A 20,343-nucleotide genomic window follows, 5' to 3' on the forward strand; every position below is an offset into this window, starting at 1 on the left:
GCCGAGCTATAATATCGAGATTCGTTTGGACGGCAACGCGAAATATCGTCGTTTAAATATTTGATACCATGCGCGAATCTTATCTTTGAAAGCTTTTCCTGAGCCAGAAAAGCTGGGGTCGCGCGTTGCGATCCCCTTGGGAGAGATTCGATGTTTTACTCAATAACAGACTGACAGTTAACTGCGGTAAAACATCGACAGATATCACAGTATGCGCTTTCGAACCACGAATCGAGTAGTCCACGGATATTTGAGCGTTCTCGAGTTACAAATTACTTTCTATCTACGCAACAATAAATGGAATATTTCGAAATGAACGGTACAGTATTTTCTCTATATAAGCTCGGAACTCGTCCACGATATAGGCAAATATCATATCCCCTCTACTTATCCCCACTGCGTACCGTTAGAACTAAGCACTCGCTGTATCGGCGAGTATGCCTTCCTATGGGCGGTTCCCCAAGATAGCGGCGCGTTTGACAGTCGGTCGTCGAACATTGTCATACGATACGGGCTCAAATTACTAAGGCAACACTAGTGCAATAATACAAATTTTTTATTTTTCGTTTTCTTGTTTTGAAACTTTTAACATGTCTGTGACAGTTTTCTGATTTAACTAAGATCAAGTACAACATAATTTTTATTATTGTTTTTCATAAATTATAATATACATTTGACCTTTCTTTAAAGTGTATCCTCATCTGAAAAAAGGAATTGTAATTTAATTGACCTATCATTTATTTGCCGAAATCGTGAGACAACTCAGAGTAAAATAAGTTGGTTAAACAGTTTAAATTCGCAAGTTATGTATATCTTTTCGGGTTATATCACTATTGCAGTAAACGATCGATACATACATATATGTACTGAAGTTATGACACGATTTAACTAGTACATATACAATATTAAATCAACAACGAAATTCATCTTTATTTTTGTTCTTCCTTTTTTCAAACTTCATCAACATATTCGTGACACTTTTCTGATTAAAATGACACCAAATACGATATACAATTTAGGTCCTATTTACTAACGCAATAAGAAATCAAAGGCATGCATCGCTCAAGTGACTCCACGTCGGCTGTATCGAAACACAGGCGATGTTTACGCGAGCCTATACAGAATCAGTATTTCATTCTGCGACCTCTACCAAGAGAGGTAGAAGTCAGAATTAGAACACCGATTTCGTATAGGCTCGCATAAACATCGCCTGTGTTTCGTTACAGCCGACCCGAAGCGAAGGAAGCGATAGCAAATTCGGCGATGCTCGGCCGCTCAGTCCCTCTTTGTCATATGCTCGCTGTTCTTTTCTATACTCGCCGCCTCCAGTAGGCGTCAACAAAGTATCAAGAATCGTTTCTCGTCCACGATATAGCCGAGCGTTGAGCCCCGAGAGCGTCGCTTCTATAGAGACAATACTGTATATACAAAAAGGATGTGTTTCTGTGTACAAAAATAAACAAAAACACGTATGATAATCTTTTTTTGTACGAAACTCCGTTTCCGCGAAAATTGATTTTAAGCCTTTTTGGGACGCGCGTTGTTCTAAAAAAATTGTATTATTTTTTAGACAAATTGGGACTTTCTTAAATTCTACGTGGATGTTTATTTTTTTCTACCTGCATGATTTAGATTTTAAATTGAATATTAGGTTAGAGGTTTAAAGTACAGATTTAATTTGATAGAGGACCTTCGCTTGTCTACAGTCACGTATTTTCCTTTATAGTTAATTTGAAAAAAAAAGTATTCGCGGTCAAAGATTTTTATCAGTACAATTAATAAATAGAATATGCATAGAAAATACGGTCAATGAATTTTTTAAGCACACACATTTTATGTACGTGACACTTTTGTCTTTTGGTCTGACTTTCCCGTCCGTTACTACTGCCGGAATAATAACAGGAAATACTACTGACGCAAGTTTAACAGGGTGTAAACTTTCTTCCTCTTTTCCTCGTATTTCTTTTTCGCTAGAATCAATACGATTTTAAGGTACAGTTCATTAGACCAACACGTGCAATTAACATTCTTTATAGTTTACATGGTGTTGAGCTATCTGGTAAAAATACTCGTAAAATGACTTTTTGCGAAGTTTTGTCTTCTAATTCGAATAACAAATTTTGTTATTACTAACGTTTCGACCGCCAATAACCTTTATTTCTTGTTATTTGATTTTGAATTAAATATGACGTCAAATTTTTAATCTGAAATTATTTAAATAGCACATAAATATTTTGCATACGTTCTCTTATACTTTACATATTTTATTTATTTATTTCTGCATTTCACTTACTGAAGGGGCTCATAAACGTAAAATCCTGATCAGAAATGTTATTTTTTACTTATTTAGAGAGCTTAATACGCTGTAACAGGGTAGAAATAAAATAAAATGTAAAATGGATGGGAACGAAAATATAAATATCGACTATATCACGATGAAAGGGCAAGGTTCAGCAATTGCTGCTTTATAACCTAACCCCAGTTACAGTAATCAAGCTTGTTGACGTTCGATCCAATTCAATAACATCGTCATTAATTTCAATGTATATCAATTCCCAAGCATTGTATTAAGCTATTAAACAGACATCGAAATTAGTTGTTATTGATATTGGTAACATGTAATAATAATAATAATACCAATGACCACTATTTTACTCCCTTTCGTGTTATAAATTTCATTACATCATTCTTCTTTCACTAACTCTGAAACTTAGCAAAGTGTAGAAATACAATTGAAATGCATCATAGTAATTAATTTTCAGAATATTAAATTATTTTATTCTATTCAAATCACTCTTGCTTACAAATCGTCATTTTAGTAAAGTTATTATTATTTCTGTTGTATTCAGTCTCTTTTATAGCATGCAATTTATTTTCAGTGTCAAAGACATTGAAGAAACACAAAGCTAAAATATTTCATTTAAATATTTATGTACAGAATATATATAATATTTCTGACGAATTGCAAATGCAATTAAACAGGTATTAAACTTTACGTAATTAATAGGTACCGATACCTATATTTGTATGTTTCCATACGTTTCAAACGTTACTTGAGGGTAACGAATGCTTTGATATAAGAGAATCAATTTCAAACCGTGAATTTATCGATAGTGTCAAAATACGTCTGTACTTGGCAGCAAATCTGTCAACGGAATTTAATTCTCTGCAGAAATAATAATTCCTCAGAGAAATACAGCACTACAGAAAATTATAATTAAATATTGTAGATAGATAGATAGATACATTTATCGTTTAAATAGTCGTTTTTATAATGCATTTATTCTACTTCCATATTCGAATTATCCTAAAGATTAAATCGATAGCTTCAAAAAAGTAATCACGATTTTCCTAAATCGTGCACCAAATGGGAAATACAAGATAAAATGTCTTAAGTACGACTTTAGCGACCCTCCCCTATAGCCGAAATCATATACAGACTCGCTGAGCAACCATCCATCGATAAGTTTTAAATTCTCACAAAAGAATTACGATAATAAAAATTCCGTTGCCTATTGGCTCTATTTTGAAAAAATCCTGTTTATATCTTGAGACGTATAAAATTAAATATTTGCATCAGAAATTTTACGATACGTCGTAAAAAACTGTCCATAACGCAGTTTGGATCGTACGTTTTGGTAAAGTTGAGAAAAAATGGAATAAATGGTACACTGTAGCGAATAACAATAACAGTAACAACATTTCGTTAGCTAGTTTTCGACGAGTCTTAGTTCCCCGACAACGGTCGATGTTTCTGATTATGCTCTTTCTGCGTCGTTTGCCAGCGATTCACCGAACAATCGAAACTTTCCGTTTCCGCTCCCTCCGGTTGGACCAAATTATCTGTCCTCGAGTATCGTTTGTCACTCGTTTAACGAGCAATTTCTCTACCCCTCGACCGTCGGTTTATCGTCTTTTTTGCGTAGTTGCACTCTCGAAAAAAGTATGGCCGTGTCGAGCTCGATGGGAAGCTGGGGAAGGGGATGTTGGATGAAGAGGCCTCGGCTCTGTAGGGCTGGAATTAGGATTTGGGGCGAGCTTCAGATGTACGCGGGCACTTTTCTCGATCGATTACTATTTCATAGCCTGACTCTGTCGCTAGAACATCCACACTTTGACCCACGCTTGAATTAGCCGCTCTCGCATTTACGCGACATCGCGAATTCAACGGTGCAGAGGTTACAATTTATTTAAACTTATCGCGCGTCCATCACGAATGTTATCGAACTGTTATGCCGTAAGCTGCAGACTCGTCCAAATAGTTGCAAAGTCACAATATTAGGATGATTTTAATTGGGAAGGGTTCAAGCACTCGGACAAAGATATCAGGATATACTCTAAGGTTTATTCGGAGACTGAACACTGGTGCACTTCTTACAAAATCAGAAGTGAAAATGAGCCCCGAGGGCCAGAAGCGGTACGCTTTTATAATTTTTGGTTTAGGTACAGCCGGGTTAGGTCTAGGCGTATGACGCATTTGTTTTTAGACTAACCTTATCGCTATGAGTAATACTTATTTCTATGGGGGCTTACGGCATGACAGAACGAATGAATTGCACAGTGAGTTATTTAAAATTAATCACGAATCAATTGCAATTCGTCGTGCATTGTGGAATAGCGTGGATCCGATCGTGTGAGCGCGTACTGCTGTTGTACTAAACGACAAAACGTTTTCCTTCTCGAGTCCTTCATATCTTCGATTGAAAAAAAGCTACCGGCATGTTCCAGCTTTTAGAATCGCTCTGTATAATTCTTGCGACGCAACGTTTCAATTCCCTACAGCTTTAGCGTCGTTCAGTTTCCTTTTAGAGTATTTTCTTACGGGCGAAATCTCGCGTAATGCGCGATAAACGTCAGAAACAAACCGATTTGTAGTAATGAAATCGTAGCTATCGGAGAACCGTCGCAGACTCGTCGAGAACATTACTATTGGTAAAGCAATCAATGATGGCGCAGGAAGGTCCTCGTGATCGGAAAGCATCGACGGTTATTGCCGTTGAATCCATCCATATTACGCTCCTCGGTAGCGATATCCAGCCGTTTTCTGTTATCGATTGTTATTTTCCTTATACTTACGGTAATTCAGACTTCTTCGTACGCTGTCCGAATACTGTAGAACCCGTTAAATCGCCTTCAAAGGGTGACAAACAGCGGGGATAATCGAAGCCCGAGGGAGAAATAGTTTGTCACAAAACACATTTCGCTTTATAGATTTCCAATAAGAGCGATAGAACCTTAAATTGAAATAAAATAAAAACTACAAAAGGTATTATTGAAATATCATTGGCTGCGTCTCGCCAATAACACGAATGGTTTCAGATTAATCGAGTCCTCGAAGATCATAATTGTACTCCATTCGGAGAAATTATAGTTTAAATTGTAGCATTCTATACGATAAACGAAAATACATATGCATGTAATTGCTTTTTAATTATTTTGATTTATATCATTGTTGTTCTCCAACGTTCATTTATGATTCATATTCAGATTAATTTCAAATTAAATGTATTTTCGATTCGCGGGCGATCGTTTCGCAATTGTAATATTTTATATTTGATGGTATCCATCGTAACATTGATTTTCATTTGGTCGGGACGCTTTCAGTATATATTAAAACGAAATTAATAAATCTGGCAAGAGAAAAATTTTTATTAAATTTGAAAACTTCCTAATTAGAATTTTCGCTTTCTGTGCGGTTTTCAATTAGCGTGAAAATGAGCGCAGCAGAGGTAATATAGAGTTACGAGCAGCTGAAAGGATATGAAAAAATATTATTACGTTTAAACACAGTACAAGATTTAAAATAATTTCTATTTCATATAGTCACATTTTTTTCTACTTTATTCGTTACAAATGGAAAAAGTGTAATTTGTATTACACAGTTAATTTTCAAAATACTGTTTAACTCGTTTAAGTGATCCCTTGAATGCTTAGAGCAGCGAGAATTATCCTTTCCATAAAAATCCATTAGGGAACCATTTTCCTGTACACTTTTAGTTAATTACAGCTCCATTCACAGATTCATTTTGTTAATCCTGAAATCCTCAAATATTGTATCACGAAAGAGAAAGATATTAGCATACATAGCGTGCTCGTTAACATCCCCGACGAAATTTGGTTTGTTCCTAATTTTTTAACCCTTTTGGAAGCTCTTGTAAAAGAAGTTGTTACGTAGCCACTTGCACAAGGGCGGGAAAAATCTTCATTATGAGATTGTAAGAGGCTGCCAGAAGTCGTTAACCCTTTTATTCGCGAGGTTTCTAGGCATTCCTAGAAAATAGTATGTCTCTTATCACTTCGTATAAATACGCCGGAACGGAGATGGTTTCTTTCACCCCTCGAGTCACCACAGGAAATAGGCGTCACGCATTGACGACAAGATTAGGTTTCTTTTACGTCCTTCGTACAAGGGACCCGGATAAGTGACTTTATTAAAATCTAGTCCTTTTATTACTAGGTCGCTGCAAACATTTTATCCACGGATAAACATAAAAATGAAATTGTATTTTTTACACCTCCTATACACAATATTTGCTACGTGTTCTTCATTTTTTAATAACATACGTAGCGACTTTGTAAAAGGTTTCTGAATTTTTAATAAAAGTGAACTACTTCTCTTTATTATTATTTCAGAACGAAATAATTGGACAAAAGCAAACAAGTGTAGTTTGAACGTCGTGGCTAACAGCCATTCAAAGTTTAGTTACCTTCGTACAGTGAACTTTGTTAAATTCGCTAAAATATAATGAAAATTTATGGCCCTCTGTTAATTTCTTAGCGGAGCGTACGCGCATAAGCTAACTTTACGCTGCTATGTTAATTTCATGACGTTGGAAGGACTAAAGCAACAAAATTATTTTCAAATATATTTACCTAAGCCATCTACATGAAAAACGTATCACAATATTTATAAAATTCAATTTTATATTTTGTGTACTTGAATGAATTTTGCCATGGTGGAAATTATTTACGTTCACATTATACTTGCAATTTGTTAATATCGTTACAGCAGTATGCTGCATATTAAGTAAGCTGCATTTCCATTGCAGCGAAGCCAATTTCACGTGGATCGCAACGTTTTCAATATTTGCGTAATACGCAAACGTCACGCAATCGTGCGAAATTTACATTTAACAAACACTATACGTATGATTATAATTACGAGATATCAACACTATATGTATTCGCAATTAATTAGAATATGTATTTCAATTTCATCAATGTGTCGAACGTGTTTCAAAAGTTCTTGAAACAGAGTAAAATCTTTTTATATAGGGTGTTCGGTCACCCCTGGGAAAAATTTTAATGGGGGATTCTAGAGGCCAAAATAAGACGAAAATCAACAATACTAATTTGTTATTAAAAAGTTATTAACAATTAAATTCAACAATTTCGAAGCGTTCTGGAAAAATTATTTTCGGTTGCGGGGGTCAATTACAATAATTTGTGGTGAATACACATACCTCCGTTATCCTTACCACTTTTGAGAAAAAAAATCGGGTAGATGCTGAAATTTTTCGGCGGAAAGAAAATTTTTCAAAACGTTCTAAAAAAATTATTTTCGGTTGCGGAAGTCAATTGCAATCATTTTTGGTCATTACACATACTCCCGAAATCCTACGTACTTTCGAGAAAAAAATTCCTTACCGAAAATCTAATTAGGTTGCTTTTTTCAACGAAAAAAAAAAATTTCAAATCGTTCTGGAAAAATTATTTTCGGTTGCGGGGGCTAATTACAATAATTTTTGGTAAATAGTCATACCCCCGAAATCCTGCGCATTTTCGAGAAAAAAATTCGAGAAGGTGTGAGATTTTTCGATGGGAAAAAAAAATTTCAGATCGTTCTGGAAGAATTATTTTGGGTTGTGGGGGTTAATTACAATAATTTTTGGTAAATAGTCATACCCCCCAAAATCCTGCGCATTTTCGAGAAAAAAATTCAGTACGGGCGGAACTTTAAACGTTAATAACTTTTTAACAAAGTCTCCATCAACAAATTCGTATTCTTGATTTTCGTCTTATTTTGGCCTCTAAAATCCCCCATTAAAATTTTTCCCAGGGGTGGCCGAACACCCTGTATGCAATATTGATAATTATTCGTCGTGTTTTACAGTTACAATTTTTCAAGCGAAAATCTGAAATTACATTGAAAAAGTTAATCAACAGTCTCTAAGGAATTTTTTCGTATTAACATTTTATCCAGCGCTTAATGTTTCATAAATTCAGGGAAAAGTCAGAGCAAGTGTCGTTATAAAAAAATATGGAAGATGCCCTAGAAATAAATTGCTAAACATTGGAAGGTTGTCCTACTCACCTTGAGTACGAACGAAGGTCATACATTCTGTAATAGAGATGTAATAAACAATGACAGAGCAAAATAAAAGTATACAAATTTTATTCGATCATAATTTTCGAGTTTCAAATTCTGTTCTTAAAGTTACAGAACTCGTAAATATTATTCGCTAGCGATTTTCTTTGAATTTTATCGATAGAATGATATGAATGTACCTAATGTAAATCTAGTGTTAAGATAACATTTACCGAGATGTTCGTAATTCGGGAAAGCAGTAACACTGCTGTGACTTTTTTCGTCTTGAAAGCGAACGACCCGAACTCCTAAAGTTTGGTCTACTTATTTCCAAGACACCTTGTAGAAGCAGTATAAATTTCTTCCTTTTATATACAAAGAACACTCGTTACTTCTTGACAAGCCATTTGATGGACGATTTGCTTTGCCTCGAAACCCCTTTTCTCTCGTTGGAAATTGAGAAACAGTCCACGTGCCCAGCAAATAGCTATTATTCTTCTTTGACGAAGGTAATTACAACAGATGGTATTGTTTCGTCGAGAACTGTTTTCTATTCATTTCTTCGTCGTTCTTTTCTCCTGTACATTACTAGAATAATGCAGAAAACGTATTCTCCGTTCGCTCAACATTAAACAGTTTCTGACTTTTTCGAAATTCATAAAAAAAAAAGAGAAAAAGAACAATTACGCATTTGGATTCTTTCAATCGGTAGACAAAGCGTCCCTTAAAAGGTTCCTAAGTTCTACGATTTCTTTCCTGAGCCTCTCTATTTCGTTCTCATCCGCCGCTTTTTCTTTTTGCCGGAAATAACGTTGAACCAGTCGCCTCATCACCATGGAAAATTGTTTGTTCTTCTCGGTTTCTAAAGATTCCTATTAAAAAATAACGCAGAAGTGATTAAAATATTTCGAGTATTAATAGAATTTATAATAGAATTTTTGGAAAATGTTTTCGATTAAATACTTAGACGTAACTGTAGCAAAATTTATTTACTATTTACTATTTATACAAAAGTTTAGTGAGTTATATAGTGAGTATTGTAAGATTGAAAATTGTTGTATTAATCACTCTTCGCAACATCGTGATTTAAAACACTGTGAACATACAATATTGATCTACTAACGATATAGCAACAGTGATTTATGCTCCATCGCGCACGCTTATCTTCTGTCGGTTTAAGGAATATCTTCACGTACTCGATCACTGGCTGAATACCGATGTAGGTTGGAATAATATTGAACGGCGGTGGAAGGGTTGTTGTAAGCATGTAATCGACATAAGTCTGAAAACATGGAAAACGTTTCTCGAGGTCGATTCCTCGAGCTAGCTGAATAATACAGTGTTCCCTCTCTAACTGATCGAATTTTTCTTTCGATAATTGAACAGGAATCATCCTCACAATTGCTTCAATTTATTCAGCCCAGACAATTCGTCAAGCCGTTAATGAAAATTAAAATTTTATATCCCGGCCAGAATACTCAGACAATTTGCAGTTGTACTTTGTTCAAATTATATAATTAAATTGTACGAATGTGATCGTGATTGGATTCATTTTCATTGGGGGAACACCGCCAATCCATTGCGATTACTTTCATACAAAATCAACGAATTTGAATGTTATTAAAAAAGGTTGATTTCTGGTAACTGAACAGGAGTAGACTTCGATTGTTGATTAGTTAGAGACGGAACATTATAATAAATTTAGTTGAGGCAATTCTTGTAGGAGTATCGAACCTCTGTTCGGCCGAAAGTCCATTCAACGATCAGGTTTTCCGTGACTTTTGTCATTGTGTTCGACATGCATGCGATTAGCATGTTCAGTATCACTATTACAGAAATGAACGTGAAGCCTGGAAAAATATCGTCTTCAATTATTTGGATTCATTGTAAATTAATGATTTTTCTATATTTAAGAGTTTCTAAATGTTGAAATCGCTAACATAACATTGAACGGTTTGAGATTTTTACGTAAAAGGAACAAAGGTTAGATCAGTTTTTTTACCAGCGAATGATATGTAGCCTATAACCTCTGTGAACGTGTGATGATTGATGACAGTCTCGTTTTCCGATTCGCCTGGAAGATTCTCGATTATCACGTCCGCGCTTTCGATGGGACTCATGCAGAAGAGTGCCCAGAACAGAGTCTTCAACGTGGACTTGAAGTCCACGAACGAGCTGACTTGTTGAGTCTTGATCTTAGATTCGTCGTCGATCTGAACCATCTCGTCGTAATACTGATATAGTTTACACGTTCCTACAAAACAATGAAAATATTATCGAACGAAACTCGATACAATTTGTACGAAATCTATCGACAATCAAGGATGTTTACCCGTGGTGAAAGCAAGGATAATGATGCTGAAAAGAATGATAAATTTCACAACGTCCGTGATCATTTTTCCCAGAGACAGCTGCAGTGGTCCAAGATGATAGTTCAGCAAGCAGATATATAATAATTTTAGAAACGCTGCGATGGTCGCAAGACAGAAAATCCCTTCACCGATCAGCGTGGGATCATACTTGTTCCAATACTTCCTCTCCAATTCCAGCTGTCCGTTTATTGTCACGTCCACGGCGGCGATTATCCAATATAAAAATGTCAGAAGAAATAGGAATATTATCAATACCTCGAACCTACGTAATAATTTGTGTTAATTTTTTTTTATAAATAAATTTGTGTTCTTTAAATAAATAGTTAATGTAGATTTCGAGATATTATCTACGCCAGGCGACAAAGTTTCATACCAAAATTAAGTAGTAAATCTTTAGAAACATTACTGAAAATTTTTCTTTGAAAGTTAAACAGGGCATTCTTCTATTTTCGAAAAATGAAAAGAAAAATCAATTTTTTGAAGGTGTCACAATGATCTATTAACGAATACTTGGATGCGTACCAGTACTGAGGCGTCGTAAAGAACTTCTTCGCGCCATGCACCACGCATAGACGGATCATCGCCCAGGTATACGCGATGATGTAGATGATCATAATCCAAACGTACACTAATAAAGTATCCCCGGGGTCAGAGGTCGAGGCGTTTGATTTTGTTTTATAGCTCGATTTTAGAAAATTGTTTAGAATACCGGTGTTGGGTGGTCCACGGAGCTGTTCGCTTTTGTCAGCCGTCGACTGGAGGAAAGCGAATAATAGAAACACGATGTAGCTGGCGGTGGATGAGAGATATTTGTTAACGGGCGACTGCCAGAATTTTGACTTGTTAGAGTAGGGTGCGAAGAAAACGACGAACAGTATCAACGGCAGCATAACAACGCGTAAAATCACTAATAGACACTTCATCCACGTTCCCATTATCTTCCACTCGTACCAGCCCTCGATCCATTTACTCTCGATCAACTGGAGATATTTAAATCTAAATGGGCGACTTGGATTTAATAACTATTAGCATCGACGACGCTTTATACATACTGGATAAACCAAAAGCAACTACAGTGCGTGTAAAAAGTATTCGTACACTAGTCAATTTGAACAAAAACTTTGCAGAACTTTGTTTATTACAAAAGTATGTTAACAAAAACATACATACATATTCTTAGAAATCTCTGGAACAAATGTAATTAACAACAAATTATTTATTTATATTTATTATGAAAATATTAACAAATTTCCAGAAATTGATCTAAAATATACGAGTAATAAGTATTCGTACTGTCATGCCGTAGGCCCCCATAGAAAATAAGTATTACTCATAGTGATAAGGTTAGTCATAAGCGATACTCGAAGAAGATGACGAACTTGTTGACTCCTTTATGGGGTAAAAACAAATGCGTCATAGACCCAGACCTAACCCGGCTGTACTTAAACCAAAATTATAAAAGCGTACCGCTCCTGGCCCTCCGGGCTCATTTGGACGTTTCATCTTGTAAAGAGTGCATCAGTGTTCAGTCTCCGAATAAACCTTAGAGTATATCCTGATATCTTTGTCCGAGTACTTGAACCTTTCCCAATCAAAAATCAACCTAATATTGTGACGCCGCAACTATTTAGACGAGTCTGCAGCTTACGGCATAACAGTACAGTCTTTGATTCGTAACATTCCACATAGAACGATTACAAGATAATAAATGATATGTAAACATACTTAGCATCAGCATGTCTGGAGACGCTGTCGGTATAGGTAGTATCCTGAATTCAAACATTATCAACGAAGTTATCAGTAAAATGGTACGAAAACGCAAGGAAACCTCTGAAGAAGAAAGGAAAATTGTTATAAGTTTACATAATAAGTGTAAAACACTGAGTGAAATTTCTAAAGTTTTAAATAGACCGAGGTCCACTATTCAAGGAATCATTGACAGATATGGCGATAGAAAAACTGTAAAAAATAATCCAAGAAACGGACGTAAACGAATAATAAATGAGTATACCGGCCGATGGATAATTCGAAAAATAAAGCAAAATCCAAAGATAAGTGCGGTGAAAATCACAACTGAACTTAAAAATGATCTGGACATTAATGTATGCAGTAGCACAGTGCGTAATTTTTTACGGGATAGAGGATATCACGGCAGAGTAGCTCGTAAGAAATATTTCGTAAATGAAATTAATAGAAAGAAACGATTGCAATTCGCAAAAGAGTACGTTAATGATCCTATGGAGCACTGGAACCGTATTATATTTACCGATGAGAGTAAATTTAACATATTTGGGTCAGATGGACGATGTACAGTATGGCGGAAAAAAAATACCGAGTACGAAAAAAGAAATTTGAAGCCGACCGTAAAGCATGGAGGAAGATCAGTCACAGTTTGGCAGTTAGGCTCTATGAGTGCGAGCGGAGTTGGATCCCTCCATTTTATCGATGGTATCATGGATCACAAAATGTATTGTACATCGATATTCTAAAAGAGCATCTTCAGGTTAGTGCAAATAAAATGCAGTTACAGGGCAATTATATATTTTTGCAAGATAATGATCCAAAGCATAATGCTTATAATACACGTCAGTGGATCCTATATGTATAATGTACCGCAGCAACTAAAAATCCCTCCACAGTCTCCAGACGTAAATGTGATAGAGCACTTATGGAGTCATCTTGAAGAAAAAATTCGAGACCATCACATTTCTTCGAAACAAGATTTAAAAAATGCACTTTTAGAGGAATGGAACAAAATTTCTAGTACTATAACCAAAAATTTAGTAAATTCAATGCCGCAAAGGCTTAAAGCGATTATACAATCTAAAGGAAATCCCACTAGATACTAAAATAGCAAATAGACTGATTTTTGTTACGTTTATGTACTAAAATTTATAGTTTTTGTTGTAAAATTAGAAGTGTATGAATACTTATTACACGTATATTTCACGCCAATTTCTGGAAATTTGTTAATATTTTCATAATAAATATAAATAAATAATTTGTTGTTAATGACATTTGTTCCAGAGATTTCTAAGAATATGTATGCATGTTTTTGTTAACATACTTTTGTAATAAACAAAGTTCTGCAAAGTTTTTGTTCAAATTGACTAGTGTACGAATACTTTTTACACTCACTGTATTTATTTAGAAAAGAAGTTTTTCAATACGATAAACACGATACATTGCTGTTAAAAAGTTTGGACGCAGTATCGTAAAATCATGTTACAGATATTTTATTACAATTACAGTCTCAAATATCGTAACAGTTTATACTGTGCACGTATTATACCAGCTTAACAGTGAATGAAGGATTTGAAAACGTATTTATCGAATTTTTGGTTCTTGAAAATTAATCTTTTTGTGTAACTTTCAAATTTTTTAATATTCTGCGTCCAACCCAAAGATCGAAAAACCTAACTTTAAATGCCACGAAGCAAATTTCGAAACGATAAAAATAGGAATAAGATGGTCTTAAAAGAAAAGAAATATAGAATTTGTAAAAAATAAATTACAATTGAACACAGTGTTTGTAATTGCAATCGAGGGTTAACCGAACTAATTTTCCAATTGATTTGTCAATTAATGGAGAATGTGATCGATCGATGGCCGACACTGCGAATCTGTCACACGAATTGCTACGTTTATAAACGATTGGTCGGTTCAAATTGAGAACCTGTTGTATGTTGGGGTGAGCCACGAAAGTCCTCTGCTTGTAGTGGAGCGCGAATAGCAGTCGTGGATAGATGAACTTGGATGAATGAGCGAATCCGGTTGACTGTTTCAGCATCTCTTCCACTTCGTCGACCGTGCGCGCACAATCGATCAGGTCGGTCGCGAATTGTGCGACATCCTGTGGAAAGAAGGGTGATTTTGATCGATGATCGTTACCACCACATTGAACGAAATTTCTACAAAATATGTTACTTCGTTTGACAAATTTATATTGCTCATTGCGACACGATTTCTGTAACGAAAATTCCCGAAATTTCAATTTACGAACAAATAAAGATACAAAATTTATGTAAGAAGAGTATCGTTGACTAAAAAGTGCCAATTATAAATTAATAATCGCTCGACTTTTTAGATTCGAAAGAGTTGCGTTTTTATAGAAGTTTCGTCCACCATAGCGACGGCGTCAACGAACCGTCGAGAGAGTTTTGTACTCGTGATAGAATTCTTTGTTGAATGAGGCGGCTTTATTCAGCTCGTAAGATAAATTGAAGGCTTCCAGAATCGGGTCCTCGACGGTCTGGCAAATGTATGCTGGGTTCGTGATTGCTTTGTACATAAGTAGTCGCATTTTCTCTATCGCCAGCAGGTCGGATCTTTCCCTCTCGCTTCTGCGCTGTCATTAAAATTGAGGAAAGTAATAATTAGTAGAATATTTGAAAATAGAAATTCAAAGTCGCCTCAATATCACATAAACGGATAGGACATTTAAAAACAAAAAACTATTGGAGTCACTTTTTTGTATACTGCATACTTTGGGAGTTATTTTCAGTGGACAAGTTATGTATATCAACTGATATAAATAAGATTACAAGAGTACGGTTAGGTTAAAAAATAGAAACTGGTGTTCTTACTCCTCGTCATGATAAAATCGAATAAAATCGTTAATAGAACCAAAAAAGTTGTTGAATTCTCGTCATTGCGTTTCAGTCAATGTTTATATTACGTTCGTATTGTCACGACGGAGACGTCGAACGAATAAATAAAATTCGTACTTGCACTCGTTGCAGTTGCAACTCGGTGGATGCGGCTTCGAAATCGTATGATGTCTTCTCTGCAGGAAATTGATCAATTCGAAGTGACCGCATTGTGCGGCCACCGCGAGAGGCGTAGTGTCGTCCGGGAAGTCGGTGCTGTGCGTGACGCCCACGTACTCGAGACCAGCCATCAGATCGTTCAGTTTGTTTAAAATCATACTGGTAATTTTAATGTCGTTGTCCCTGATGGCATGGAGGTGAGTATCGCCTGGGTCGATGTCGGGATAAGACAGCAGGTATTCCACCATTGCCGCGTTCCTGTTCCGAACTGCTATGTGAAGTGCCGTGACACCCTAAAAAAACCAACAAGTAATCATCAAATCATACTCAATAAATATTTTAAACTCCCGTGTTTCGAGACCTTGCAAAGTTTTTCATCGGAGATTTGCAATTTTTTGAACGTCAGTTTTCGTTCCATGTTTAATTGAAACTTTAAATTGGTATATGTGAAGTGTATACATATGTCAGGAATGACATGACAAAACTTAATCGTAAATCTCACTTGCGTCGATAAAATAGAGCAGGTAATCGATCGCCACCTGTTGGATCACTTATTGATTTTTAGATCAGTCTGTAATGTAATGTAACACGTATCGTACCACTAATTGTTCTTCTCATTACTTGTTACAAATACAACGTATATAATTAAAAACCTCAACAGTATATGTGTTTGGACCGGGAAAGCGTTATTGTTGGCGTCGATGGGAGTATTTAGGTTTAGACCGAAATGCGTTTAGGGGTCTGTAAAAGGGGTCCTCCGTATCGATAACCTCGTTTGTTTATAACACGCAGATAGGAATCGAGAGGGTTCGAATTGAACAGCAGAAAGTCACTCTGCATCGAACTCTCGAGAGTAGTCACTTATGGTTTTTACGTTCACGTTTTTATGTTCTTTTATGTTAAATAGTTATAGTAATATTAAATAATATAGTTTATGTTTAAGTTAAAAGTGTCCGAACATTTGAATCTGACCACACGTCTGTGACCATCCCTGACATCCTTACAAAATGTCTCATGAATTATTAGCCAGTCGTGTGCAAAACCAAATGTCTCTTCGGTATACGAAGCTCGTTTAAATGACGCAGCTCTTGCTGCGAGTTTCGCGTTGCAGATAAGGTGCCAAATTGCACTCGATTTTGAAACTACGGAGCCAAAGGTATCCAAACGTTTCTAGATCGAAAGTTTCCAGCCGTTTGCGCGCGTCGTAAAAAAAGGGAGCACCGATGTCCCATAAGGCTTCTCGCTTTCCACGATCACGAAATTCCTCGCACTCTTCCGTCCTCGTGAAATCGACTTTCGAACTTCCATTCGCTTCTCTACTTTGTTCTTCTCCGTCGGACGTGTCCTTTTTTGCGCGAAGAATAGGACGACGACGTTTGTCGCCCATCTGCGGCGCGTTTACAGAGGCAGCCTCCGACAATGGACCGGCTCCATTGTCGACAACGGCAACGGTCACAATATTCCGTGATATCCTGGCTTTTCGACAGGCCCCCAGGGGGGAGCTGCATACCAACCACACGCCATAACACAATGACACCTTGTGATATATGCTTCGTTGGAGGGCCCTCACTTTTCACGATCGCCAGCTGTCCGACTCGACGCAATTTTTGCGCCTGGACAAATCTCCGGTCGGATGGCTTATAAGTCGCTTTTTAGTAAAAGTTGGGCCATACGCTTCCCCATACGCGTCTAAACGAGATCAATTAATTTACTAACGCGTACAATGATCTTAGACTATACGCAAATTATATAAACTGTAAACTATAAAATTTATTTCCCTCGATAATCTCAAACGTCTCAACTTGAGAATTAATTTTTCTAGTTCCATGGCGGTAAATCCGTTTCTTTATCGTGTGTTTAAAAAGGTTGCAATTCGTGTTAAACATTTTCTCATCCACCATGACACACAGTGCGATATATCGTTACGGTTTGTTACGGAAAACAGAAGTCAATATTGATCTACGGGACTGGGATGGTCGAAAGGTACGAGGAACATCTTGCAACGAAAATGGCGACACGTATTTTTTGTATTTAACTGGTAGTAAATTTGAATAATTTGTAAACGTTGATGAAATGTCAAATACATGTATACAGCTACTAGACTTTGGCAGATTCATCTAAATAGCCTGGAATCATTACACAGGCTCCAAATAGAGTAATTGGTATAATTGGTGCAAATTACTGAACGAACACCGACAGTTAATCAATTCACTTATTGCTCGTAGGTAGATTGTAAAGATAGGGAAATAAAAAAAAAGAAATACACGTATAGAACCAAAATTATAAGAATGTAGCGTCTCTTCTAATAATACGACTTTGGCTATAGTCTCGAGCGCGAAGGATTTGAAATTATTTGCTGGACCATAGTTTGAATAGGGATAACTAGTAGATATTAGGTCGCCTTCTTAAACGAGAGCAAACGCAAGCCGGGGAGGACAGCTCGCGGCCAAGACGGTGGCAAGGGGATTCCCGGATGGAATTTACAGCGGGACGAGTCATTTGAATAATTTTTATCGGTCCTCGGCTGAAACCATTGTCTTGTAAAGGACGGGCTGAAATATGGCCGGAGATACACGGAGGCAGCCAGCTCCTAAACGTTTCGTTTCTCTCTTGCTCGGTGACTTTACTTCGTCCTCCTTTCGCGTTTCTTCCCATCTCTTCCTCGATCGTCTCTTCCTTCTGCCATCCCTCTTCCGCTCTCTTCTCCTCAAGATCAGCCGGCTCAAGGCGGCCTCCGTTCCACAAAGTGAAACGAGGGTTGGGCTTTTTGGGAACCCCGAAGAGAGGAGGATGACACGACCAGCACGAGTGTGGAGGAGGGGGTAACATTCCACGGGGGGTACGTGTACCGTCGCGGGGTGAAGATCTGAGATAACGAGACCTCGTCTTACTTTCGCTTTCCTCCTTCGATTCGGCTGTTTTTCGAGCCTGGTTTCTTCTCTTTCCTCTTCTTTTTCTTCGTTTCCCATCCTCTTGAATCTCGTAGCCTTCGTTTGGGTATCATCCGCGACCTAAGCAGACGGCGTTTGCTCTTTGAACCCCGGGACACGGAGACTGGTCGGCGTAAATCATCGGTCGGAAATGATCTCGGAAAAGGGGTTGACAGTGTCGGTGGATTCGGCACAGAGAAGAGGAAAACGGTCGGCGTCTAAAGCTTTACCTGGACCTTCTGGTGAATCAACGTAAACGGCCGACACCACTTACGGTTATGTTGTGGGACACAGGCGATGGGAGATAAATTTCGGAATCTTCACGAGCCGGTAGAAAGGTTGTCGTTGAATAGTTTCGGTCGGTGTTGGGCAAATTTGTTCTTAAGGGACGAAACCACTGTGAGGGATTGAAAAAATCGAAATTTTTGTTTCATCTCTTTTCAATACTTGGGGGTTTAGGAATGGTCCCCTAAAATATTAAAGTAAAATTCGCAAAAATGACAAAGTTACAGAAGATTTAGTAGATGTAGAAAATGTAATATGCGTAACGTTTGAAACTAACTGCTCTATCGGGATATTCATTTGAAACTGTCAATAACTCGGTAAATTTTCATTCGATTTAATAATTTTCTTCAGTTACACGTACGGAATTTTCAATCGAATAATTAGTTTCGACGTGGTGTTAAAAGAAATATTTATTTGGTCACTTTTTTTTGAGATTTTTCCTTCATATTCCACCGTTTTATAATAAATAATTATTTTTAAAAATCCATAAGTGCAACTGAAGCTACTGTCTTGTAGTTTAAGAAAATGGCACGATTTCTTGTTTCACAACTTGCAGTGAAAAATTACACGTCCGCTCGTTTCTAACAAATTTGAAAAGGCCTCTCACGCTGGTTCCTATTATGGCTATAATAATTAATTCATATTCTACTATTCAAGAACATTTATCAGAAAAAGTTTCATAGTTACGCCCAAAAGATTCTTGAAAATTGCCTTTATTTTCAGCCGCCACAGTGGTCTTCCCCTTTAAAGGATTATTCTACCGTTAAACACTTATTTCGGCCTCCACTTCGATCATTTTTTGGCAACGAACGATACCGAAATATCAGCAAAGTATCATCAAAATATCGTATTAATTTTTTAAATAACATCATGAAATTATGAGGCTAATATTGCCTTTCACGAACCGAACAAAAATTTCATCTATATTTTAAACAAACAAGTAGAGTTCGATATTTCAATGCATTTATTTTTTTCTATTTAAAAATAATCAATTCAATTTAAATTTTACCTGAAAATCCGCGACATTGATATTAAAATCTGGTTTCGACTCAAGGAACTCCCTCACTTCTGGGACGCTTCCGACCTCGACCAGATCGAAGAATCGTTTTTCCTCTCTTTGCAACGATGGAATTATCACGCTGGATCGCTGCAACAGTAACAGATTTGTCGCTACAGATATAATAATTACGATAAAATTCGTACTAAAACGTTTTACGAATTTTCTGGTTGCTACGTGCACAAATCTTAGGGTACTCTTTGTAAAAATTAATGAGAAATTGCACTGCAAAATCACTCGGATACCTTAAAAAATATTTCAAGACGCTGACACAATGTTTGACGACTTCTTGTTTAAAACGTCATAATGTTATATCTTTATAACCTCCAATAATCGTTACTTGCAAACGCTTACCATTCGCGGAATGTCCTCGTCCACATCTTCCTCCATTCTAAGCACGTGCTTGGCTTAATTACTCCGGCAGCTCTTGGGAAAGTAATTGTTACCCTATTTTGCATGAAAACGCTCTGTGAATCATACACCAAAGTCGCACAAAGTTCATAAAAGGTTTTAGCAACAAAGAAACGTCGAAACTAATGAATTCGACCGTAATTCTTTTTTCTTTTTCAATTGAAAAGTTGACGTTCGAAAATTTCAATTTCAAACGACACTATTCTTATCT

At 36.7% G+C, this 20,343-nt stretch overlaps 1 protein-coding gene across 1 annotated transcript; it reads right to left on the bottom strand.

Moving 5' to 3' along the window:
* Window positions 1–9,009: 9,009 nt before the first annotated feature.
* Window positions 9,010–20,111, bottom strand: LOC122401302 (short transient receptor potential channel 4-like). Its single transcript, XM_043403368.1, has 11 exons — window positions 20,066–20,111; window positions 19,674–19,834; window positions 15,408–15,742; window positions 14,828–15,023; window positions 14,357–14,533; window positions 11,203–11,660; window positions 10,641–10,942; window positions 10,311–10,562; window positions 10,043–10,158; window positions 9,432–9,590; window positions 9,010–9,180 (listed from the first exon to the last, which is right to left on the bottom strand). Exons 1-11 carry the CDS (start codon window positions 20,109–20,111, stop codon window positions 9,010–9,012), a joined length of 2,373 nt encoding a protein of 790 aa, XP_043259303.1.
* Window positions 20,112–20,343: the final 232 nt, after the last annotated feature.

This window comes from Colletes gigas, unplaced genomic scaffold (genome assembly GCF_013123115.1).
Source record: "Colletes gigas isolate AHSC1104 unplaced genomic scaffold, ASM1312311v1 Colletes_gigas_Sc00023, whole genome shotgun sequence".
Taxonomy (NCBI): Eukaryota; Metazoa; Arthropoda; class Insecta; order Hymenoptera; family Colletidae; genus Colletes; species Colletes gigas.

Excerpts from the sequence above, each read along its gene's own strand:
- LOC122401302 (XM_043403368.1), bottom strand. The coding sequence starts at position 20,111 with ATGGAGGAAGATGTGGACGAGGACATTCCGCGAATGGTAAGCGTTT. Across the intron at positions 11,661-14,356 it reads CTCACCCCAACATACAACAG|TTGATCGAGAGTAAATGGAT; the intron begins GTTCTCAATTTG and ends AAATATCTCCAG. Across the intron at positions 10,563-10,640 it reads TATCCTTGCTTTCACCACGG|GAACGTGTAAACTATATCAG; the intron begins GTAAACATCCTT and ends ATTGTTTTGTAG.